Genomic DNA, 22,367 nt, shown 5'->3' with positions numbered 1-22,367 from the left:
ATCATGAAAAGACAGCGGTCATTATTCAGAAATAATGAACCACTGATCACCGGTCGGAATCGAGTAGGCCAACCGATTTTTGTTTTTCTCACCTTGGCGTGTTTGTAGAGGTCCACGCACGTTTCCGTGGTGATGTTCTTGGAGCAGATGATCTCACAGTGTCGCTGAAGGGCCTCTAGCTGGAAGAATTTGGCCGCGGACAGGAGCTGCAACGAAACGCAAGTAAAGGTGAACCAAAAACACCGGGTGAGGCGCGTGCGGTCGCCGGCGACACCCAGGCCCGGTGCGGTCGTCTGCCAACGCTCTCTCTCGCTCTCGCGCTCTCTCTCTCTCTCTCACTCTCTATCTCTCTCTCACCTCCATGATCTCCGTGTTGCGTATGTGCAACGACTCCGTGCCGCCGTAATAAAGGTACTGCATGACCAACTGTAATGAAACAGAACGGTACTTACAACTCAACCATAGCTCCAAACCAACAGTCTCCAATTGTAAGTAAGGGACTCAATCAACGCTAAACGTGGAAAACGTATGACTTCTGGAACCATCTATGATGACCGATACAATACCTTTTTAATAATATGTACTGATTATAGCTATACATTGTAGTATCCTTAAATTATATGATAGATACACACTTATTAATGGTGTATTGCCTATTGGCCATTTTATTTTAGGTTTACAATATACTGCAAAATCTTTAGCTTTATTTCATGGTGCCAATTTTTTTATTAATTTTAATCTATGTATCTATCTATCTATCTATCTATCTATCATCCATCTAGCCATCCACCTATCCATCTATCTATTCCTCTATCCATCCATCTATCCATCCATCCATCCATCCATCCATCTATCCATCCATCCATCCATCCATCCATCCATCCATCCATCCATCCATCTATCTATCTATCTATCTATCCCTCTATCCATCTATCTATCCATCTATCTATCCATCTATCTATCCATCTATATATCTAGGTGTTGCATTTTATCCAGTCTAAAGTTACATTTCCCTCCTCCGTTCCTCTCAGCATTTCTCACATGGAATATATTGTACTTCACATGGCTGATCTCAATGCAGGTGTTCTCCGCGGCCGGTCGGTTTTGGAGCAGAGACTTGAACCTGGAAGTCAAGAGAGAGGAAAAAAAAAAAAAAAGAGTTTCACGGAGGATTACAGATTAAAACGGATGCACAGCAAGAATTCAAGAATAGCGCCTTACCTGGCCGAGGCGGTGAAAAGCAGAACTTTATGTGCATAAAAGGGCTTGCCCTCCACCAGGAAGGTGACGTCTGACATCTCCTTGTTGTTGAGGAAATGGGGGTCTGCAGGAGACGTCGCTGATTAGATTGCATGCAAACAGATTGAGCTCTTCCTGGGGAAATCAGCTCGGCATCACCACAACGCCACCGTTTGTGATTCCTTTCTCGATGCTCTCGAGAGGGCTGTTGATTGAATGGGATCGTCAGCCCCCTTGACCTGTTTTTCAAACAGCTGCTGCTGGATGAAATTCTGAAATTAAATTGAAGCGCCTTGGATCAATTGTCCTTTTCTACGTACACGGAATGGACACTAGAGGGCACTACGGCACCGCCTTCGAATCCTCTGCAGATGGCCACAGGAGTGAAAGGCGATTTCAATGACAATCTCTTGATGAACCTTTAACGACAAAGGTGCACTGTGGTAAGACACCGCCACCCCGAAAGCTTCGAAACTGTAAGACGTTCCCGGCCCTTTCCACCCGTGTGAAAAGAAAAAGAAAAAAAAAAAAAAAAGAATTCTCGACGGAACCTCATTTGAAAAAACTCAACGGCGGCGACAAACTTATCTTTATCTTATAATCCCGGCGCTGCAGTCGTCCCTCTGCCCTTTTCGCACTAAACGCTGACTCGGCAGTTTCCCCGCCACCCCGCTCTTACCCAGGCGCGAGGTCTGCTTCTTCTTGATCTCCGTCAGCTTGGGGATGGGGAAGGGCCCGTAGCACTGGGTGAAGATGACTGACAGCTGCTGGCTAATCACCTCGTTCTGCCGGTCGGGCAGTCGCACACAGAGAAAGAGACAGATGTTGAAAATGAGCATCTTACACTCATTAGGGTAAATGTTCATTCCGGGACAAACGGAACGCAGAAGTATGTAAATTGTGTTGTGGTGAATCTAAATACATGCAAATGCGTCAACATCAACTCGAGTGTTTTTTTTTGTTTTTTTTGTTGTTTATAGCGCAGTGCGGTTAAAGAGTTTTGAATTCCGAGGAGGAGGCGAAGCCTAATTTGTCTGATGTCGCCCCCCTCCCTCCCCCTCCCCCTCCTCCTAACAAGTGTTTAATCTCCGAGGCCGCGCAAGGGGGGCCCTTGAGGACGGCCGACCGACCTTGCTGGCTCGGAGGATCTGAAACATGAGTGGCAGGCCGTGGGTGATGAGCTCCTCCGTGTACTCGTCCTCCTGGATGCAGCTGAAGTCCTTGAGCAGGCCCTGGATGAGCGGGCGGCGGTGCTGGACGAAGCAGGTGCGCAGGGACTCCAGCCAGGTGTGCAGCGTCCAGGGAACGCCTGGGAACGCCACCACAAGCGACAGTGAACACACCCGCAGAGTGGGCGGCGCGCAGAGAGACGGGCGGGTAACGTGTAAGCGGGACACATAACTAGTGTGGAGGTGGGACAGGGCCAACCCACCACTTGGAGGCCACCAAACAATGTCTGTGCAAGAATATACCGCGTGACTCCTGTAATGACGTGATAAATACAGATAATGAACACAAATCAACTCGACGGCGCGGCGGGTAGGGGCCGCTTCGAAAACCAAAGATATTCACGATGGAAATAACAGCCATACGATATGGCGCTGGAAGCCCAGCCACATGCGTGACACCATGCTGACGCCTGGCACATACAGAGAACAAGCATGACTCGAGGACACTGAGTCAGTGAATCACGTTGACAATTATGACTCAAGCTAATATGGTTGAAAGAGGCCAGTTTATGGAAGTACTTGTTTTAGTTTTTTTTGGTTGTCTGTGCGTATGTGTGTGTGTGTGTGTGCGCGTGTGTGTGTGTGCGTGTCTGTGTGTGCGTGTCTGTGTGTTGGTGTGTGTGTGTGTGCAATAAGCGCAGGACAGGACAGGTACAGCATGAGCACAGCTCCAGGACAGCAGGTGGCGCCAGAGAGAGTGGAGGGGCGCAGCAATAGTAACTCTGACCTAAGCTGCGGATGTCTATGGTGATGTCCACATGGCCGTGCTCTGCGCTATGGTACATGGCCTCTCTCAGAGCTCTCAGTTTGGCCTTTCCTGTTCGCAGGGTCCCGCCTCCGTTGGCCTGCATGGCCGACCTCTTCCCCCCGGGCTCCGAGCCCTCGGCCAGGATCTCTTCCAGCGAGAGGACGTCGCCTTTGTCCTTCTCGGCCTGGGACAGGAGCTTCCGAAATACGTTCCTGGGACAGAGAGAGGCGGGGCAGAAAATGAGAAAGGCAAAGACACGGCGGCGAGGACAAAAAGTCAAGGAAGCCAAGAAGAACTCGAAGGCAAAGGGTCGTTGTAACAATCTGCGCCGAGGGCCAAGGGTGGATAGATGAGGGGTTGGGACGTTATTGACGGCCAGAATAGAGGTTTCCCAATCAAACAAATTTACCAAACACTGCGCTTCTGCCAACGCCGCTCTAAGGCGTGGAGCGCACTCGAAAAACGTTCTCTACTTCCCGATCAGCCCTGAGTTCGAGGGCGCGCTCGAGTGCGGCGCGGTGCGTTCAAACGGCCTCGATGGTCACGGTGCACGTGTCTCCGCTGTTTCCCTTACAATGCCGGGGCCAGTCTGAGGAACGCCGTCTACGTTGTTATCACGTTATTATCACTCCACTTCTAAGGAGCTGGTATTTTGACAACCAAGCCTGCAGAGGCGCAACGCCGCACATCGCATCCCGTCGACAAGATCAGTTCGATCTCCGTCTGCTTTCCGGCTTGGAAATCCACGACGACCGCCCCGAGACATCTTTTTTTGTTTGTTTCTCCCTCCTGAAAGTCGCCGGATTTCGATTGGATACCGCCGCGCGTGAACGTTCGCGCCTCCCTCTCCGGCGCCGCGACACTGTGTTTCTCCGCATCCGCAATGTCCGATATCTAAAAAAAAAATAAAATAAAAAAATAAATCACATTTTAGGGGGGAAAAGAAAACAAAAAAACACTCGAAATGTGGGCAAAGCCTTATGATTCAGAGTGCCGCAGTGTGCTCATCACGTAATTGATTGACTTATTATTGCTGCATAACTGCATATCGCTGTTGCCGGCGTCCCCATCCCATCCTCCTGACAGCTCCCCATGCCCGGGACGTTAAGGGGCTCCACCGTGCTCGGCTGCAGGGAAATGCTGTTTGGTGTGTAAATGAATCAGACGAGAGCCACGCCACTGCATAAAGCTGGAGGCTGTAGCCTGGCGGAGAAGCGGGTGCGGAAGGGAAGCTAGGCCAAAAGATATTTGTGTGTCTCGTTTTAATGCTGCGTGAGCTCGGGGGTGAAAATGGTTCCATCCAGGGATAATGGACATGTCTGGCGAGCGTGCGACCGCGCCGTACCTGTGGCCGTGCGCCGCCGCCAGACTGTAGGAGTTCATGTCCCCCAGCGGGGCCGAGGAGATGCCGTTCCGACACATGGTTCCGATCATGGGGTCGGCCCCCCGCTCCAGCAGCAGACTCACCAACTCAAAGTTCCCTGAGCCGGAAGAATACGGGCATGGAAGAAAGGCGGACAAAAAGAACACACTGAGACGGGGTATTGATTTGAGCTTTGAGCTTCAAGAGCTTCCTCGAATGGAAAATGAGTCCACAACACATAGAAAACACAACAGATAAATAACTATCCAGTTGCCGGTGAAAACAGTCATTATTTTAAAATATCGCTCATCGACCGATCAGGATTGAGCACTCCACAGAGCCTCTATAGTAACTATTTTCAGATACCTGGCGGCAGAATATATGTCATAGAAATGTCATGTTTCATACAACGGGCTGCAACCATTTGGAAAATAACAAGGCAGGCACCTTACGATGAGCAGCAGACGAGTGATCACTAACGCACCACAAGATAAAAAGTATGGAATCATGTGTACATGTGCGCCGCCCCCTCCTGCAGTCGAACAGTCCCATTCATATTACATTCAACACGCGACCTGGTGCTTCATCATTTTAATCGACCTTCGGCATTGACTTTGAAATTTTTTTGCGGTACACGGGCGGTGTTTGCTCGGGCTCGCGCGTCTCCATAATGTCGACGTCACCGCCGCTCATAACGTTGTGTCCATAACGGTGTGTGTACCCTCCCCCGGTAAGTGTAAACTCCTCTCGCTGCTCCGCCGCCCGGGGTTCAGCCCCGGGTGTCGGCCTCTCTATTACAGTACATACGGCAAAAAATGATTATTGAATAAGCAGCCTGTTAATAGTATTCATTATCCACGGCTGTTTGCTCTCACCCATTAGCGATCGCGTGGCAACACTGCCGCGTACGCCTTGCCGGTATCGCGGGCCGCCACCAGGCAGGCAAGTGGGGAAACTCGACACGAATGACAGGCGTGCGGAAACTTTTGTTTCGACCCCCCTGTGAACTCTTAAAAGCAGCTTGTTGTATCGCATGCTGCATATTTTACCAAGTCGTTTTCTTGATTGCAATCGAGAGCGAGATTCCCCTTAAGATTGTTAGGAGCACATACGTACATGTATACACATACTGTAGGTGGTGTGCGTCCATTTGAATCAGTGAATCAATGGCTTTGGAGGAGATGCATTGACAATTATCGCTACCGCTATGCCAAAAAAACAACACATAGAAATCTACCTGCAGCTCATTTGGTCAATTAGTTCTAATTACGCTCTGAGAAAAACACAATGTTTGCTCGTTGGTTGATGTAACGGAGAGAGCAATTAGGAGCGCTCGGTTTGATGCAGCTGGTCTCCCCGATGCAAACGCAGCAGGATCGAATCGAGAATCGGGATCGCGGTTACGGTACGATCAATCGCTGTCGTCCTAGGATACCCGATGGCGGCCTCCGTCCGTGTTCAGGGAGGTTTTCAGAGAAGAAGGGTCGTCACCACCGTACCTGCCGCGGCGGCCAGCTGTAGGGGGGTCTCCGTGTAGTTCTCGTCCCCCTCCTGCAGGGCGCCCTCCACGTTCGCTCTGTTATCCAGCAACAGCTGCAGTGTGGAGTGTGTGTGTGTGGAGTGTGTGTGCGTGTGTGTGTGTGTGTGTGTGTGTGTGTGTGTGTGGAGGGGGTGGTGGTGACAGAGGAGGGTGAGGAGGGGAGAGACACATTGCTTTATAGTTTGGCTCGGCAAAGGGAGAAGCCCACCCCAACGCCCCTCCTCCCCCGACTGGTGGAGACCTCCTCACTGAGGCGACGCTTTACCTCACGTTCTGAAAAAAACCCTCCTAAACCACTCTGTCATTAAAAAGCGAACTGTTATTTTTATTTTATTTTGGACCATAATCTGCGGATTGTTTTTCTTTTGTTTTGTCTTTCTCTGAGACCGTAGGCGATGGTTACTGTTCACAGAGGTGCGAGGTGGTAGCTGCTTCTCGCTCTCTTTTCTCTCACTTTTCTCCTACTTACTGGAATCACGGCCTAATGCGATTGAGGTAATGTGGATTCATAACAAAAAAAAGAAAAGGAAAACCCTCTTCGAGAAGCACTGTTTACCGGGCCTATTTAGCCAGCGTGATGTGGTTAGTGAGTAACCCACTTATCAAAATGTATGACAGCGTGAGGCTCTATATCCAAGGCTCTAAATCGACGTGGATTGACTCTTGAGTCAAGAAATCCAGGGGAATGCAGCAGTGTGAACCAATCGCACATCGAAAAAGCATACAATATTAACGACAAACTTGATCTGGAGAGCCTTGACTGGATACGCTAGAGCCCGCACGAGTCTTCTGCATTTATTTATCTATCTATTTATTTATTTAATTATAAAAAATTAAAAAACTTTATTTTATTTTTTTTTTAACTTCATTTGAGATCCTTACTCGCACACATCGTGGGTCCGAATAGCGGAAGGAGGAAGAACCGTCCGTGGTGACGCGCCACGACAGTAACAACACCAATAACCCGTCGTCATCGTTACAATCGACATCTCGGCGCGAAGAAAAAGGGGCCCTGAGGGCCAACAGGGTCAACGGGGACATTGCAGCTCATCAGGCATCACTACCTGCACAACAGGGACGTGTCCGTGTAACACGGCGAAAGTGAGTGGCGTCCCCTGGCGCGTTTCGGGATAAACTGAGGGGTGCTTGTTTACTGTGCTTGGGACCTGGGAAGTCATAGGTGAGGTTCAAGGAGAGAGATATATACAGCCATTAACAGTCACAGCTCAGGGCGGGGGGCTGGGAGAGGAGGGGAGGGCGGGGCGGGGCGGGGGGCGGGGGCGAGGGGTGGGGTCGGGGGTTTGGGGGGGGTGATAGGAGCGTAAAGCAACATGAAAGTGAAAGTGGAAGCAGAAGGAGGGCGGGGGTGTGCAGAGGGGAGGCTTTCCCACGGAAAACTCGAGCGTGCGGACGACACATTTTTTTTTTTCTTCCTCGCGGTTCAATCCTCGTCCTCTCTCCCCCCCTCTCTCTCCCTCTCGCTTTCTCACTCTCTCTCTCTCTCGCGCTTTCTCTCTAAACGCGAGGCTGCTATGGACTATGTCTGTCTGGGCCCCGAGGCTCCCACCGTAGTTCTCCGAGCTCCATCTTTTAAACAGTGTTTTGTTTCAAAAGGAGATATAGGCCAGTGAGAGAACAGAAACAAAATTGGCAAAGACTACAAACACTGTCAAGGCGGGCGACTCACGGGCGAAGGCAACAAACAAGGAAAAACACCAACAGCCACGCAGCGCAAAGCTGTGCTTGGCGAGCTTCATCACAGGGCGAGCGAGGGGGGGGGGGGGGGAAGGTAGAAACTGCCCTCCGGGGGGGTCGCCCCGTTAACGAACGTCGAATAAAACGTCTCACTCTATCCGAGTGCACTCCTCAAATTGGCTGATCAGATCTGCGGTGCTCAATTATTACCCGCAGACAGCGGGTGTTTTAACTGATTAATCGAGAGCTCGGCCAAAAAATAAATGCAACACATTTATGGTGACTGATGATCGATAGGATTTCCACACAATATTAGGCTGGAGTGGAAAAATATTTGAACGACGACACACAACCCAAAGGTTTAGTAGCAGTATATTGAATGACTACGTCCTGTGCATTTTGTGTTTTTTTTTTTTCTTTTTATTGCCTTTGTGCAAAGCACACCAACACACCAGTGTGGAATAAAAGCACTTAAATGATGGAGCAATCAAACATTGGAGCCACGACGGTTGAGTTTGCCTGTATAAAGCGTTTCTCCTGTCGTTTAGCGTGGATTCATACTGTGAGTAATTAAAGAGACAAAAGCATGGAGGGGTGGGTGGGGGTGGGAGGGCGGGTGTTCCAGAAGAGTGTTGCACGGTTAAAAGAAAATAAAGAGGTAAGGAAACATGAAATTCATGCAGGCATCATAAGCGCACAAGAGCGTTTTTTTTTCTTTACATAAAGTGCACATCCTCCATGTCTAGATTGTGAAAGCGTGGGAATAATATTGAATATACACTACAATGAGGAACTGCAATATGCACTTTGTGTAAAAAAACAACCTGGAGGGAGTGCCGACAGCAGGCCAGGAAACACAGACATTGAAAGAGGGGGGGGGGGGACAGCACAAAAGAGATATTTTTTTTTTTTTCACATTTTCACCAGCACAATATTCTTAACACAAACGCATCTACAAATGAAATACAAAAATACAAAAATACAAAAAACACAAAAATACGATAAATACGCTAAATACGATAAATACATGAGCAAACGTGGAACCGAGGCAATGAGTTGTACGGGGCCGCGTCCGCACTGACCTCACTGTTGATGTCGGCTCCGGCGTCCAACAGCATCTGGACCATGGCCTCGTCCCCCCGCACGCAGGCATACATGAGAGGGGTCATTCCCTGGAAGATAGATGGATGGATGAATGGATGGATGGATGGATGGATGGATAGATATATAGATAGATAGATAGACAGACAGACAGACAGACAGACAGACAGACAGACAGACAGAAAGATGGATAGATAGATAGATAGATAGATATATAGATAGATAGATAGAAAGAAAGAAAGAAAGAAAGAAAGAAAGAGGGATGATATGAAGAGGAGCCTACTGTGAATGTTTCTTGGTACATGGTCTGAATTTGGGACATAAAACCTTGAATGATTCACATTGAGTGATTTATAATGCCTACTGTACTGTGTGTGTGTGTGTGTGCGCGCGCGCGCATGCGTGTGTTTGCACACGTGCGTGTGTGCGAGAGGCTGCTGAACAATTCATATCATTGTGGACATATTTATTCATTCTGGACAATAATATTCCCAGACCACACTGATACCCTCGCTCAGTGCTCGTCCCTGCCATAGCCTTTTCATACATCTTCTGCAAATTTCTTTTTAGCTTGTTTTTGACGAGCAAGTCAAATTCCTCCTGCATGAAAATGTCCTTGGACCAACAATACATTCTCATTTTCATTCCGGGGTAAACCAGATTTATCTATGGTGATGGTGAGGGAGGAATTTCAAAAAGTCCAGAGTAAACTTGTATTCCCAGGGATGTGATTCCGAGCATCTGGGTTGAACGTCGCTCGACTTGTTTTCCAGGTAGACTCCGAGGGCGCGTTCCCACGGCCGCAGCAAACGTCTGGAACCGCCGCGAAACCAGCGGCATTCCGCGTTGTTGTTCAACAGGTATTTTAAAGAATAGCATCGCACGTCGTCGCGTGCGGTGCTATTCTGGGGACTGTCCAGGGACTGTCAGGGACTGTCCTCAAACTTCTTACACAGACTCAACAGTGGTTCTTAAAAAAAACAACAAAAAAAAACAAAAAACCACTCCCACTGTAATACACAGGGAGTGGAACTAATTCCAATGGAAAATAAATTATAATAATAGCCGTGTTTGCCCTTTGCTTAAAAACCTACTCTGCATACTGGAAATAATTGGGAGCGGCTGAGAGGCCCCGACTCCTCCGCAACTCTGCTGACCGAATGATAAATAAGCAAGTGCCAGTAATTCCACCTGGCCGATAACAACCGCGACATAATAATTACTCACACATAATAATAATAACCACCTCTATGGGACGGATCTGAAAACTCTGACAATCATCATCCATCTCGCCGTGATGGCGTCGTGCAAACAGCCACCCCCCCTCCCGCGCGCGATTATGCGGAGGCCCCGGGGAAACCGCCGCCCCCAAGTCCTATCACGGGGGCGTTGCCGGAAAGGGCGTGACTGCCAGCCGCCGCAGGGGGTCGGGTTTGAGCCCCGGCGTGTGCGGTATCAGAGAGAATTTAGCGACAAATACAGTGTTTTACGACGGGCTGTGTGAAACGGGCCCCAGCCGCTGCCTCTTCTGGACCTTTAAAACCCAACGGAGAGCGACCTCCACGGCGACGCCCACAGGGCATTCTCGGCCGGATATGGGAATGGAATAAGACGACGTGGGTTTTCGGGGGAAGATTTGTCACTTCTGTTTGTCGCGTACTCGCAAGAAAATGAAATGCGTCGCATCACCGCCGCTGCCGGAGCAAAAATCAGCGTAGAAAAACCACGGCTTCACATTGGAAACATGTGCGGCAGGAAGAAGCTCGACACAAACACGAAAAAAAAAGAAAATCCTTGCAAATTTTTGCTCTGAAGTGTATTTTGTGAAGTTTCCGACGGGATTCTCGCCAACTTCTTCTTTTTTTTTTTTTTTTTTTAATTGAATCCAAAAAGGCCTCAGACGGCCGCGCACGGAAAAATCAGATAGCGCATAAGCTGCCCCACTTAGCAGCACAAGGAACAACTTACATTTCCATCGACTGGGGGAGGAAGTTGGAAAAAGTGTCATTAACAACTGGATCCAGAGGGACTGGGTGTATCGACCTCATGGCTCTACTCGAGGAAGCACAATGCGAGGAAAGCGTTCTATATCTTTCTCCTCCAACTATTTAATAACCCAAACGAGAAAATCTGACATTGAATTGCACAACGTTGGTTTAAAGACCTTAAAATATAATGTTGAGACTGTTATATTGGTTGGCCGTCAATATCAAGGCCAATATCCGACTTCCACCAACATACATGGTATATGGGAAATTATATTATTTTTTCTTTGAGTTTCTTAAAATTTCAAGGCAGAATGCCGCACTGGTGAACACAGACAATTACGGTACAGTTTATTACATGAAATAAGACCGAATTCCACCCTGACTAAGATGGATTCTGATTGGTCAACGGCGGCAATAAGCGGTCAGTTATTTCTAAAAAATGATGGCTTGCCACGAGCAACCACTCCTCTTCCTGGTTTCACATGACTACGACCCGTGCACAGGGTCCTTCAGTGAAGGTGTACGCGTCTGTGGAGTTCGTGTGAAATGTCCACCTGCTCGCTCATGCTGTTGATCCCGTCGGGCCCCAGCAGGTTGACGGCCTGCTTGACCAGGTCCGTCCGCCCGCAGTTGAGCATCCTGAAGCCCAGGTCCTGCAGGAACTTGGCCTCCGTGGACGCCGCATCCAGCTTCCTGGTGGCGCAGAAACAATCGTCCGCCCTGAAGATGGGAGACGGCCGATCCATTACTGTGATTAGATTTGGGAGGGTTATCTAAGAAATGGATTTGGAGGTCCGGGGGATGCACTCAGCTCAGCAGCAAACTAAAGGGAAAAACAAATGATTTCCCGCTCCCGGCCCTGCAAAGCCAACCCAACCCCCCGTCGGTATATGAAGATAAACGCAGCATTGGGCGAAGTTTGATATGAATTTTAAAACGCTCTGTTCAAATACGCTGATTATGTCAAGGTTTGAATGCACTCTTGTTGTTTATTTCTGCTTTGATAGTTTAATAAAGAGGCTTAATTTAGGATGTCATGAAAAGTGGCGATGGAGAGCTTTCCATTACAAAATTACAATGCATCTTTTGGTTCACCTTCTTATTTCGTCTCAACTAACTGATTTCGTAGCTGCGTGTTATTTTTTCAGTCAGTCGTGGCATAGATAGAGCGGTCGTCCGTTACTCGAAGCGAGGCCCATCGCTTAATACAACCAGCTCAGTAACAGCGAGCCGCCGAACGAGAGCGAGAGAGAGTGCATGCGTCTGAAGGAAGTATCACATCCTCCCGTACTTCAGTTGCCGCGGCTCGCAGTCCACCCCGGGGAGCAGCAGTCTGGCCGCCTGCCGAACGTCATCGCTGTCGACCGAGAAGCTCCGTCGGTGCTCGGTGTTTGCCACGGCAACGCGGATCCACTCCATCAGCGGAGGCAGCACCAGGAACGGCCTGCCAGAGGAAACAGAGATGGTGTTTTCTGGTTAGTAGCAATATAACTATATATATGTATAAAATGAAAATAATCATAATAATAATAATAATAACAATAACAATAATAATAATAATAATAATAATAATTATTATATATATATATATATATATATATATATATATATATATATGTAATTAAATTATATATATGTATAAAATCCAAAATATATAGAAAAAAATAGAACATTTTATAAATATAACTAACTGTATACCGCATAAACATCCTTTTGGTTGTCATGTAATTCGAAGTCCTTGAAAATAGCTGGATGAGGTCTCGCAGTCCGACCAGAGAAATGTCTCCATACAACGTGAAAAATAATAATGAGAGCCATTTTTTTAAATCAATGGTGCCCTTAAAGATAAGTGAATGAGCAATTCTCCTCAAATTGATATTTATAATGTACAACTTCACCAGTCTGAGACAGAAAAGCCTGAGCTCCAAACACTTTGAGTGACCCTTTAAATACCTCTATAAGCGAGTATAAAAATGCCAGTAATGAGCCCACTTAGTTTAAATGTTAATATTTTAGCATTCATTTTTATGTCAATGTGCACATACACACACATTTCTGCATACATTTCTGCACACATGCATACTACATTTTGCAAAATACTGAGTTAAATGTGAGACACCCATTTAAAGTAAATGTGATAAAAGCATATACAACATAGACGGTTTAAAATGTAGATGTTAGACTTCGGTAGTAGTTGCGGGATTTATGCATGAAGATGTGAAGAAAACTGCATGTCACCCCTATGGTGGCATTAGAAATATAACTAGGTCATCAAGGAGAATATTTCAAAGTCTCAAAGAAAAGGCTCATTCACGAAAACACTCGACATTTATGTTTTGATTTGCTTTCACTGACTTAATACATTATTCCGCCCGTTGATCAGAAAACGCCCTTTTCCCCCTCCATAAACCCACAAGTCCTCCTTCCCTTAAAGAATGCTTTCAGGCAGAATTTGGCACCCAGCTGAGAAAAGCCCTCTCGGGAATAATATTTCACAGTACGGTCCGCTAACTCGGCGTAATCAAGGCTGCGTTTAGATATTAACGCACTCCCCTATTTTTCTGGGGGGGGGGGGAGGGCATTTCATACCACAACTGAAAAAAAAAGTTGGAACTGGCAACAAAAAAACAAACCGCCGGGCCCTTCTCTCAGCTTCTCAGCACTGGGCTGACTAATTTGACATTTCTGACCTCCTCCCTTCTCTCGGAGCCTGTGATAAAACGGATGTGTGCTGCACCGGAGGGACGTTTCCCATTCTATACCGCAGGTCTGAGAGAGCGAGAGAAAGAGAGAAAGAGAGAGAGAGAGAGAGAGAGAGAGAGAGGGAGGGAAAGGGAGGGAGAGCGATGGCGGCCCGGCCTGGAAGGAAAACATTTCCAGCAATGTTATCCATCAGCCCAGGCGGCGGGTTGGCGGTGACAGCCCGCTCGCAGAGCCGCCCGCCGAACAATCGCTCCTTGTTTAAATATCAGAGTTAAGCAAGTGCATTTATCAAGGTCCAGATCTGGTGGAGCTTTTTCGTTTTGTTGAGGTTTCTCAGTTCTAAGAATACTGCGGCGTATGTAAGGAACAACTTACAGCCAGCCGGTCGTTACTGCAAAATAACCCCCGACAAGGTGATGGGGTTTGTATAATGGCTGGCTGCACATTATAGCTCTTATTACACGGCTACTAAACTAAATTAAATAATACACATTTTAATACACTCTCAAAAACGTCACCTACTCTGGGATCTTTAACGATCAATGAAACCAGCCACATATTTGTCAATGATTCGAACTGTTTTCGGTGTTCCACACGTGTCTTTTAATTTTCGGTAAGTTGAATTGATTTGATTAAGTGATCTTTCACTTTTCGCTTCTTTGCAGCAGCGCATGAACCTGTGACATAAAATAAAAAAAACCCCACAAATTGTTTTTTTCTCCTTCTTCTTCCTCCTCATCCTTTCTAGCTTTGTTATCCAGTCCCCAGTCTGCCGTTGCTTAGCCTTTGAGCAGAATGCTAAATAGAGCATCGGGCGTCTGGAGACCAAGAGAAGCCCGCTGACATGTCAGTCTGTCCGACAATCTCCCCGCTCTCCGGGGCCCTTGGAATGGCGTTTTATCTTTTGAGGTGCAGAAGAAAGATGTGGAATCGTGCGTCCCAGTGTCCATCTCTGAGAAAGTCCGGTCGGTTCCATCAATCAAGTGTCAGGACCGACTAGCCCACGCAGCATCTTGTGGACTCGCCTCCAGGTAGTGGGGGGGACTTGTTCGGTTAAGGACAGAAATAATATCCCGCTGCCGACCTTGGAGACGGCGGAACCTCGGTGAGGTGCATGAGAACTGACAGTGGCGATATGGCAGAAAAGGTGCTTTTGAGGTAGGATGAGACTGCCAGCATGTTTTGCAATAACACTGAAATGTTCCGGCACACTAAGAGCCGAAACACACTCCATGTAAGGATGCAGAGGCTTCTACCTACGTAGAGCTACGTAGGGTCGCATGTCGAAAATTTGAGTTACGAGGAGCGAGCTTCAGGTGCCGCCACTAGGTGGCATGGCGAGCGAATGCGGCCAGCATCCCGCGTCTCACCCCTTCGCTTCACGTGAATACCTGAGCGTGTGAGGCATCGCTTTTGTGTTTTGTGCTCGAGTTTTGTGCTTTTTGTGCAGTGACTTTGCCAATTTTCTTTTTTCGAACCATGGGGCCGAAAAAAGTAAGTGCTGAGAAGAAGTGGATGATGTCCATTGACTTAAAGCTCAAAATAATAGAAAAACATGAGCGAGGTGTGCGTGTGATGGACTTGGCGAGGCAGTACGAGCGTAGTACTTCTACGATATGTACCACGCTGAAGCCGAAGGAGACGATAAAGGGTATTACGCCAGCCAAGGGCGTTGAAATAATGTCTAAGCTGCGGACCGCTGTCCATGAAAAGATGGAGAATCTGCTGTTGGTGTGGTTGACGGAGAAGCAGCGTGACGGAGGGTATCATCTACAAGAGGGCAAAAGTGATCTACACATTCTCTTTTATTATGTTTTATTATGTTTTTATACAATATTTGTTATTTATATAAAAAAAAAATCGTATTTAAAAACACGTAACAAAAATAAATTGTTTTTTTTGTTGGGGGGGCTGGAACGGATTGGCATTTCAATTAATTTCAATGGGGAAAACTGATTTGCTATACGAGCAAATTGAATTACGAGCTCTGTCACGGAACGAATCAAACTCGTAAGTCAAAGTACCACTGTATCTTATAGCCCTCATATTTGTTTGTGAATGTTGTGGTTGTTTGTCAGTTGCGGATTTTGTTGCTACGAACCAGATCAGATTTGCCCTCTGTTGTCCCCCGGTGGAGTCGGGCGTAATCACCTCCGCAGGAACGTAGGAGCGCACCTTTGGTTCGTATGACCGTTGCATTCGAAGTAGGGTAGAGGATGTAGGGGATGTTTCGGCCCTAAGTGTTTGCGCACTACTTCCGGACCTCACCTCTCCGTGTGCAGGGTAACTTTGGAGGGCTCCACGTTGGGGTTCTCCCACTCCATCTGCGGGCAGTGCATGAAGTAGCAGAGGGTGTACAGCGCTTCGGGCTCCCAGTGCACCGTGTTGCCGCTCTTCTGGTGGACCGGGGTGCCGTTGCTGTGGCTCTTAACGTGCAGCGGTTGGAGGTGGTGCATGGCCCTGGACACCAAGTCGCCTGGGCAGAGCGAGGAAGGAAGAGATTTGTTATGTAAGGAAACTGAGCTGTAGCTAAACAGGAGTGAGTGCTATGAAACAAAGAAAAGCTTAGAAGACTCTGAGATAAATAGGACTTTATTTGAGATGTGATCCACGCAGAGTGGGTATCCATTATCCATTAATATGCCTTAATGGCTCTTAGTACCTCCATTACAAAGGACACTACGTGTCACACCTCAGCCGTGACACACCGCTGCTTTGCGATACTTACTTGATTAAATAAATACCCACCGCCTCACCCTGAGAGCCGCCTCGTTCCCACTTCTCGTGACTCACACCACGTCTAACCACACGCCTGCCTCTGTGGCCAGGGAAACCGCCGCTTCGAAGGGGGAAAACCAACCTTGTTCAAATTGTGCGTCCTCCACTCACGGCTTGATAACAAAGTATAGTATGTTGACAATTCTGTATTTGAGGTGCCTTTGACACGCGATCTGGAAGCTCATTAACGCTTCTTGTTTTTACCACCGCAGAGAAATCCCAGTCCACAAGCCCCGCGCGACTGGGTTCTCTGAGAAATTAATTCAATGGTGTATTAGTATTTAGTCAGGTTTGACTGGAGCGGCGGGGGGAATGAACAATAATTCCAAGCGGCAGTTTATCACGATTAACAACAACAATAACCTCACCCTACCGTGTGCCGCTGGACAGGAACTGGCTGTGCAAAAAGGTACGCACTCCTCTCCGACTTCCTTTGATCGTCCGTGCCAAAAGAAACATGCGCGCTCGCGTGAGCGAACTCGGCCTGTCGGAAAACCTCATCGCCCCCCAGACAGGATGACACGGCGAGTCTACACCCTTGCTGTATGACTAACCGCCCCCCGCGCTACAGCTCACCGCCAGTCAGACGGAAACCGAGCGCTCAGCTCACACCGACAGCTACAGCGCTCTCCAAAGTGAGCAATCAAGAGAACAGCAAAGTGGACGAGTTTGCGCCCCCCCCCCCCCCCCCCCCCCGAACAGCCCTCTTTCAGCGGTGCCGAGCAAAGGGCCAGGCCAAAGCGAGAGATTTCGGACCCCCACGACTGATCCGGTGCACCAGTCTGAAAAGTTGAGACTTAAAAATAAACTATATATATAAAAATAACTTTGACCGCGTATAGCCGACTGATTGATTGGTGGTGTTTGGCCTAAAGGGTCAAATACATGGAATCTCGATATTACGTAGGGTTGGGCGATGATGACAAAATACTTTGATGTTGATTGAAGGTATTTTGGGGATGTCTAATGGTGCCTTCAAAAGCTATTTACACAAAATAAATGATCTGAAGCAGTCGGAGGCGTGATGGAGGAGTTACTAAAAGACAATTGAATTGCATTGAACGCAGGCTGTGCGTATGAAACAGGGATAAACTTCAAAAAGGGGGAAAAAAACATTCTTTAAACAAAATGAAGGCTACACGTGGAGGGCCTGAAGGAAGGAAGAAAGGGCGAGGGGCACATAAAACCTAAGCTTTCAAACTCCTCACACAATGGTTAATAATACAAACGGTCCATAAAAACAGACAGAAACCCACAACTCGCGCCCCTCCCTGTGGCCTCTCGCACCGAAGGGGGTTGAAACCGCCGCCTTAAACACTCCACGTCCATAAATAATACACCGTGTCATGCGTATCCCAAACTTCTGGCAACATTATGAAAGCACCGACGCCTCTGTTCAAATTACACAAATGACCTGTTCCACGGCCGCTCACCCCTCTGAGGTCTACGGCGGCCGCGGTGATAGATTATCACACTCGCCTTCCCCTTCCCTAATTGCTCTTGTGGCTTTGCTGCTGTCGGCCAGACAACATTTATGCCTGTCTTCCCTCCTGTAATTACCAACCCCCACCCCGATCCTGTTTATCTCATTTGAATTAATCACAGGGGCCAACTCGGTCGCTCTCTATCTCTCGGACTGGTCGCTGCCTCCAAAGGAAACTCTGGTTCCCCCTTCTTCCCTGTGAAATATCACAGTTAAATAGTAGTTCTGAAATCCATTGTGTCCTCACCTTCCACTTTACTTACTATTGAGAAAAAGGCAATTAACAGTGAGGCGTTAATGAAGTTATGAAGTGCTCTCATCGGCCTCCAGCATTATAAAGCACTGAAAATGGTCCGTTTGAGGTGCGGTTCCATTGAGGCGAAGTACAAAAAGGGACGGATGTTTTCAAGTTAGTGCAAGTTAAATCTTGCATATATATAGTGGGTTGACAACGCATATTTACAGATAGTAATTAGGCAAGGTCTCCTTATAACACACTGTTTATTCACAAAGCTCCTTTTTGCAGCATGTACAATAGAAAAAAAAAAGGCAATTATGCGTTTACAGTGAAATTCGGCACAATAACATTTCAGTTTATGGAAACAATTGCTTTGATTAATTGTGATTCACCTTCCTGCCACAGACTGATAAAAAAAAAGAAAAGAAAACAACCCCACTAACCCAACAACCAGATGCTTCAGAAAAAAATTCCAATTAAATTTTGCTCTTTGTTTCCAAAAGTTCTAAAAGGATAGGTTGGTTTCTTTCAACCCATGCATATTAAAATCTTGTCTTGCATGAACCGGAGTCTCACAAGCCACAATTCCACTGATTGCCGGAATATTGAGAGCCGGAGCGAGGCAATGACTTTAATTTGCCGTTCTGCAAACACGATATGGAAAGGCAATTTGTCCAATTTCACTTGCCGCTAAGATGTCCTCGGGTCTTGTGGAACCACCGGTGAATCTCATTGAGATATATGAGGAAAGTTTGATATGATGCTTAACTTTCTTTTATTGGTCCAATACAAATACTTCTCAAAATTACCTCCAACGTCCCATTTCTGATGAGGACATTTTTAAGGCGAAAAGCGGTTGCCGACATACTAACGTTAACCGCGCGATTCTCAACTCTCAAATTTTACAGCTAATGGTGAAAGAACGGTCTGCCCACTCCAGCTAAATTAAAAAAGTTTTGTTAGGCCCGAGGCAGAAGGAAGAATCTATCCCCCTCCCAAAATTGCCTATGAAAAGAAAGCCATGAATAGTTAAAGGCACCTTGACAAAGAAGACCCTATGGCTGCAGAGAACGGTGAACTACCCTTACAGAGACAAAGAGCCAGGTGGGGGTCTAGGGTGTCACGCCCAGACAGCTGTCGGACCCTGTCACGGGCGACTTAGCAGAAGGAGCGTTTCTTCGCAGCGCCCGCTGACACCGCGTCGCCGTCCACGGCTCCGCCGGGGGGCCGAGACGAGGCGGCCGTTTAATCATCACATGGTAATGTGATCCCTGCGAGGGCTCTGCCTTCTGGGCACATTAGCCACCATTCCACCGCACGTATTAATCACAGTTAATTATGAGCCGTGTCGTCATGGAACCTTGGGGGTTAAATCGACGGCGTCTGGAAATCGCACACAGGCAATCACAGATAGACAGTTGACCCGTATCGGTCACGTCACATAACTTACTGACCGTCATAAGTGAGAGGTCGAGATTTAACCGGCTTCACGTGTTTAGGCAGGGTCAATGTCAATGTGGTCACCCCGTTGGGGGTCATTTGGCGAGAATGACCGACTGGCTGCACATTGTTGTGCTCATTACACATCTACGGCTACTTAATAAAAGAATACATTGAAACGGAATATTGATTCCAAATTATTTTACGAGTAGTACGTCTGGTTTAAGAGCTTCCGCCGAGGGAAAAAAAGTCCAAAACAATGTAGCCAGCGCCGCAACAACGTGGATAACTATTCACCCTACGGAACAAACTTCGCCATACGTCCGGCTGATCTACTGCATTTACTGTTGTTCATGTGAAGTTGGACATATCCGCATTCATGTCGCCAAGTCTTCCGCTGTAGTTTCCATGTGACGTCGCCGCTAGCTAGTGTTAGCATTAGCATGCAGGCGGAGCGATACGAGGGATGTGGCGGAGAAGCGGTTGATAAATAATTGGCCACTGATTCCAGCCATTGATCAATCAGAATGGAGTTTTCCACAGAGGCATTATATGAAGAAGAAAATGTTAACAAATACTTTACAGGTGTGTGTGTGTGTGTGTGTATTAGGAGTTGACCACTATTTATTTATATAGCATATAAGCTACATCTATGTTTATATCTTTATTGTCATTGGCCTAGTTTTGGAAAGCACGTTTCTAACCGTACACGCTCACTAGAATGCGCGACGCTTGGCGATGCTTGGCGACGCCATCTCGGAGACGCCATCTCGGAGACTTGGCGACGGCAGAGAGTTGAGCCGAGTTCACCATCGAGTTCACCATCCGCCGATAAACCCGCAAACTAAACCCTTGACTTTGGTTCAAACAAAACATTTGATCCCAAAACGGAGGAAAAGCTCCGGAACCCCCCCCCCCCCCCGTACTTAAGACACATCTTCACTTCATCTTCACATCGTACTTCATTTACATCCATCCATCCATTTTCCTCCACTTATCCGGGGCCGTGTCTCGGTGGCAGCAGGCGGAGCAAGGAGCTCCAGGCCCTCTTCTCCCCGGCAACGTTTTCCAGTTCCTCCTGGGGGACCCCGAGGCGTTCCCAGGCCAGCTGGGATATGTAATCCCTCCAGCGTGCTCTGGGTCTACCCCGTGCTCTCCTACCAGTTGGACGTGCCCGGAAAACCTCCAAAGGAAGGCGCCCAGGAGGCATCCTGATCAGATGCCCGAACCCACCTCAACTGGCTCCTTTCGACGCGAAGGAGCAGCGGCTCTACTCCGAGCTCCCTCCGGATGTCCGAGCTCCTCACCCTATCTCTAAGGCTGAGCCCAGCCACCCTGCGGTGGAAACTCATTTCGGCCGCTTGTATTCATTTACACGACGCAATTAAATAAATGATGGAAGAAGATCTCGGAGGCAGTCGAGACCCCTGGTGCGGTTTGGAACTTAATTTGTGGGGTGATGTTGCATATATGAATATATTATATGTGATATTATATTTTATGAAAAAATACAAAAATAACCGTGTCACTTAAAAAATAAATATATCTGCAAGCAACAGCTATGTCCACCTGAATCTGTTTATACGCTGCTATGGCAACTACTCAGCCATGAGTTGAACAGGAACCACAAGCGACTGCAGATCGCTTGTGGTTCCGTGCCAGCGAGGCTTCATATTGCGGGGCTTCCTAACTCCTGTGCATTTGACCGCATCGCAGCTGGTGTGTCGCAGTCCACGCTGCAAAATTGACGCCGGACGCACGTTCCTCTTGTACGGGGAATTTAACACAAATCCACGTCGTTACACGCCGTATGCCAGGAGGCTTTTGGTGTTTTCACATCGTTTGCGGATCTTATCAGTGCGCAAACTGCAGAGTCAGATTTCGCTGAGCGTGCCCGCAGACGGCTGCGGCACGCCTCAGAACTGGGTGATTACCAATATGCATAGGATTAAGTCTCCCTGGTAAGAGTGACAGTGACAGATGTAGCTTCATGAAAAAGGCTCGCAAGCAAAGACTAATAAGGATGATGCATACAAATTACAAAATAAGTTTGCGTTGCCGCGGAGGGAACAAATGACTCAATCCGCTATTCAAACGTGTTATGCAGACAATCGGCGTTCCCTGTGGACACCGGAAGAGAACTGAATCACCATGTCGAGCCAGAGAACCAATGTCGAGGTTTCAAACCCCTGATACGTGATAAGAAACCGTTTAGTGTTGCAGGCACAGGCTTTGCCTCCGTTTCCCCACCAGGTAGTTCATCATGTACTTATTGAATAGTCATTTTCTCAAGCGGGGGGTTGAATAAGAATGATGCAAATCCAGCGCTGGCGTTGTGAAGTTTAAAGAAATGTCTTGTGCGTTTAAGGATAGAAAGGTTGAACGGGAGTGAATAGGCTACTTAGCCTCACTGGAAAGGTATTCTCTAAGATCGTTCCCGAATACTAGTCACTTCCATGAATTGGATCAGACGGTGCATTTGTTGGCTTTTGTTCACAGATGTGCACATAAGCACTCTAAAATGTATTTCTGAACCTTGTTATCTCGAATAAGGGGCCGTAAACTGATATGAGGCGCGCCTTCCAGCTGTCGCTGACCCGCTGTAGCACCCTGGAAAACTTGCCTGGAAACACTCTCTCACTCTAACACTCACTCTCTCTGGCACCACGCCTCTCTGGAAGAAGGACTTAGGTCAGGGGTGTGAAAGATACAGACCACAGGTCGAAAAAACGGCCCACACGATGATTTGTGGGATATTTATTTTAATTACAGTTATTCTGTAAATGTGTGCAATTAGCACATCATACTGTAGCACCGAGAAC

General features: G+C 47.7%; 1 protein-coding gene across 2 annotated transcripts in view; it reads right to left on the bottom strand.

Moving 5' to 3' along the window:
• The window catches only part of LOC307246568 (ankyrin repeat and BTB/POZ domain-containing protein 3-A), a gene marked incomplete at both ends in the record, with an annotated part of 123,925 nt that overhangs the window by 276 nt on the left and 101,282 nt on the right, over window positions 1-22,367 (bottom strand). The window contains 14 exons of one of the 2 annotated variants that reach the window (XM_080022534.1): window positions 93-206; window positions 358-426; window positions 1,042-1,159; window positions 1,222-1,324; window positions 1,919-2,024; window positions 2,370-2,548; window positions 3,196-3,428; window positions 4,562-4,697; window positions 6,079-6,172; window positions 7,184-7,285; window positions 8,897-8,986; window positions 11,458-11,623; window positions 12,195-12,347; window positions 15,875-16,082. In XM_080022534.1, the coding sequence (XP_079878660.1) occupies window positions 93-206; window positions 358-426; window positions 1,042-1,159; window positions 1,222-1,324; window positions 1,919-2,024; window positions 2,370-2,548; window positions 3,196-3,428; window positions 4,562-4,697; window positions 6,079-6,172; window positions 7,184-7,285; window positions 8,897-8,986; window positions 11,458-11,623; window positions 12,195-12,347; window positions 15,875-16,082 (1,871 nt within the window). The remainder of the gene's footprint in view (window positions 1-92; window positions 207-357; window positions 427-1,041; window positions 1,160-1,221; window positions 1,325-1,918; window positions 2,025-2,369; window positions 2,549-3,195; window positions 3,429-4,561; window positions 4,698-6,078; window positions 6,173-7,183; window positions 7,286-8,896; window positions 8,987-11,457; window positions 11,624-12,194; window positions 12,348-15,874; window positions 16,083-22,367) is intronic. The other variant, XM_080022535.1, reaches the window with a different exon arrangement.

This window comes from Zeus faber (assembly GCF_960531495.2).
Source record: "Zeus faber genome assembly, chromosome: 21".
NCBI classification, from domain to species: Eukaryota; Metazoa; Chordata; class Actinopteri; order Zeiformes; family Zeidae; genus Zeus; species Zeus faber.
Note: the sequence above shows the minus strand (reverse complement) of the source record. Positions and strands in the feature narration are given on the sequence as shown.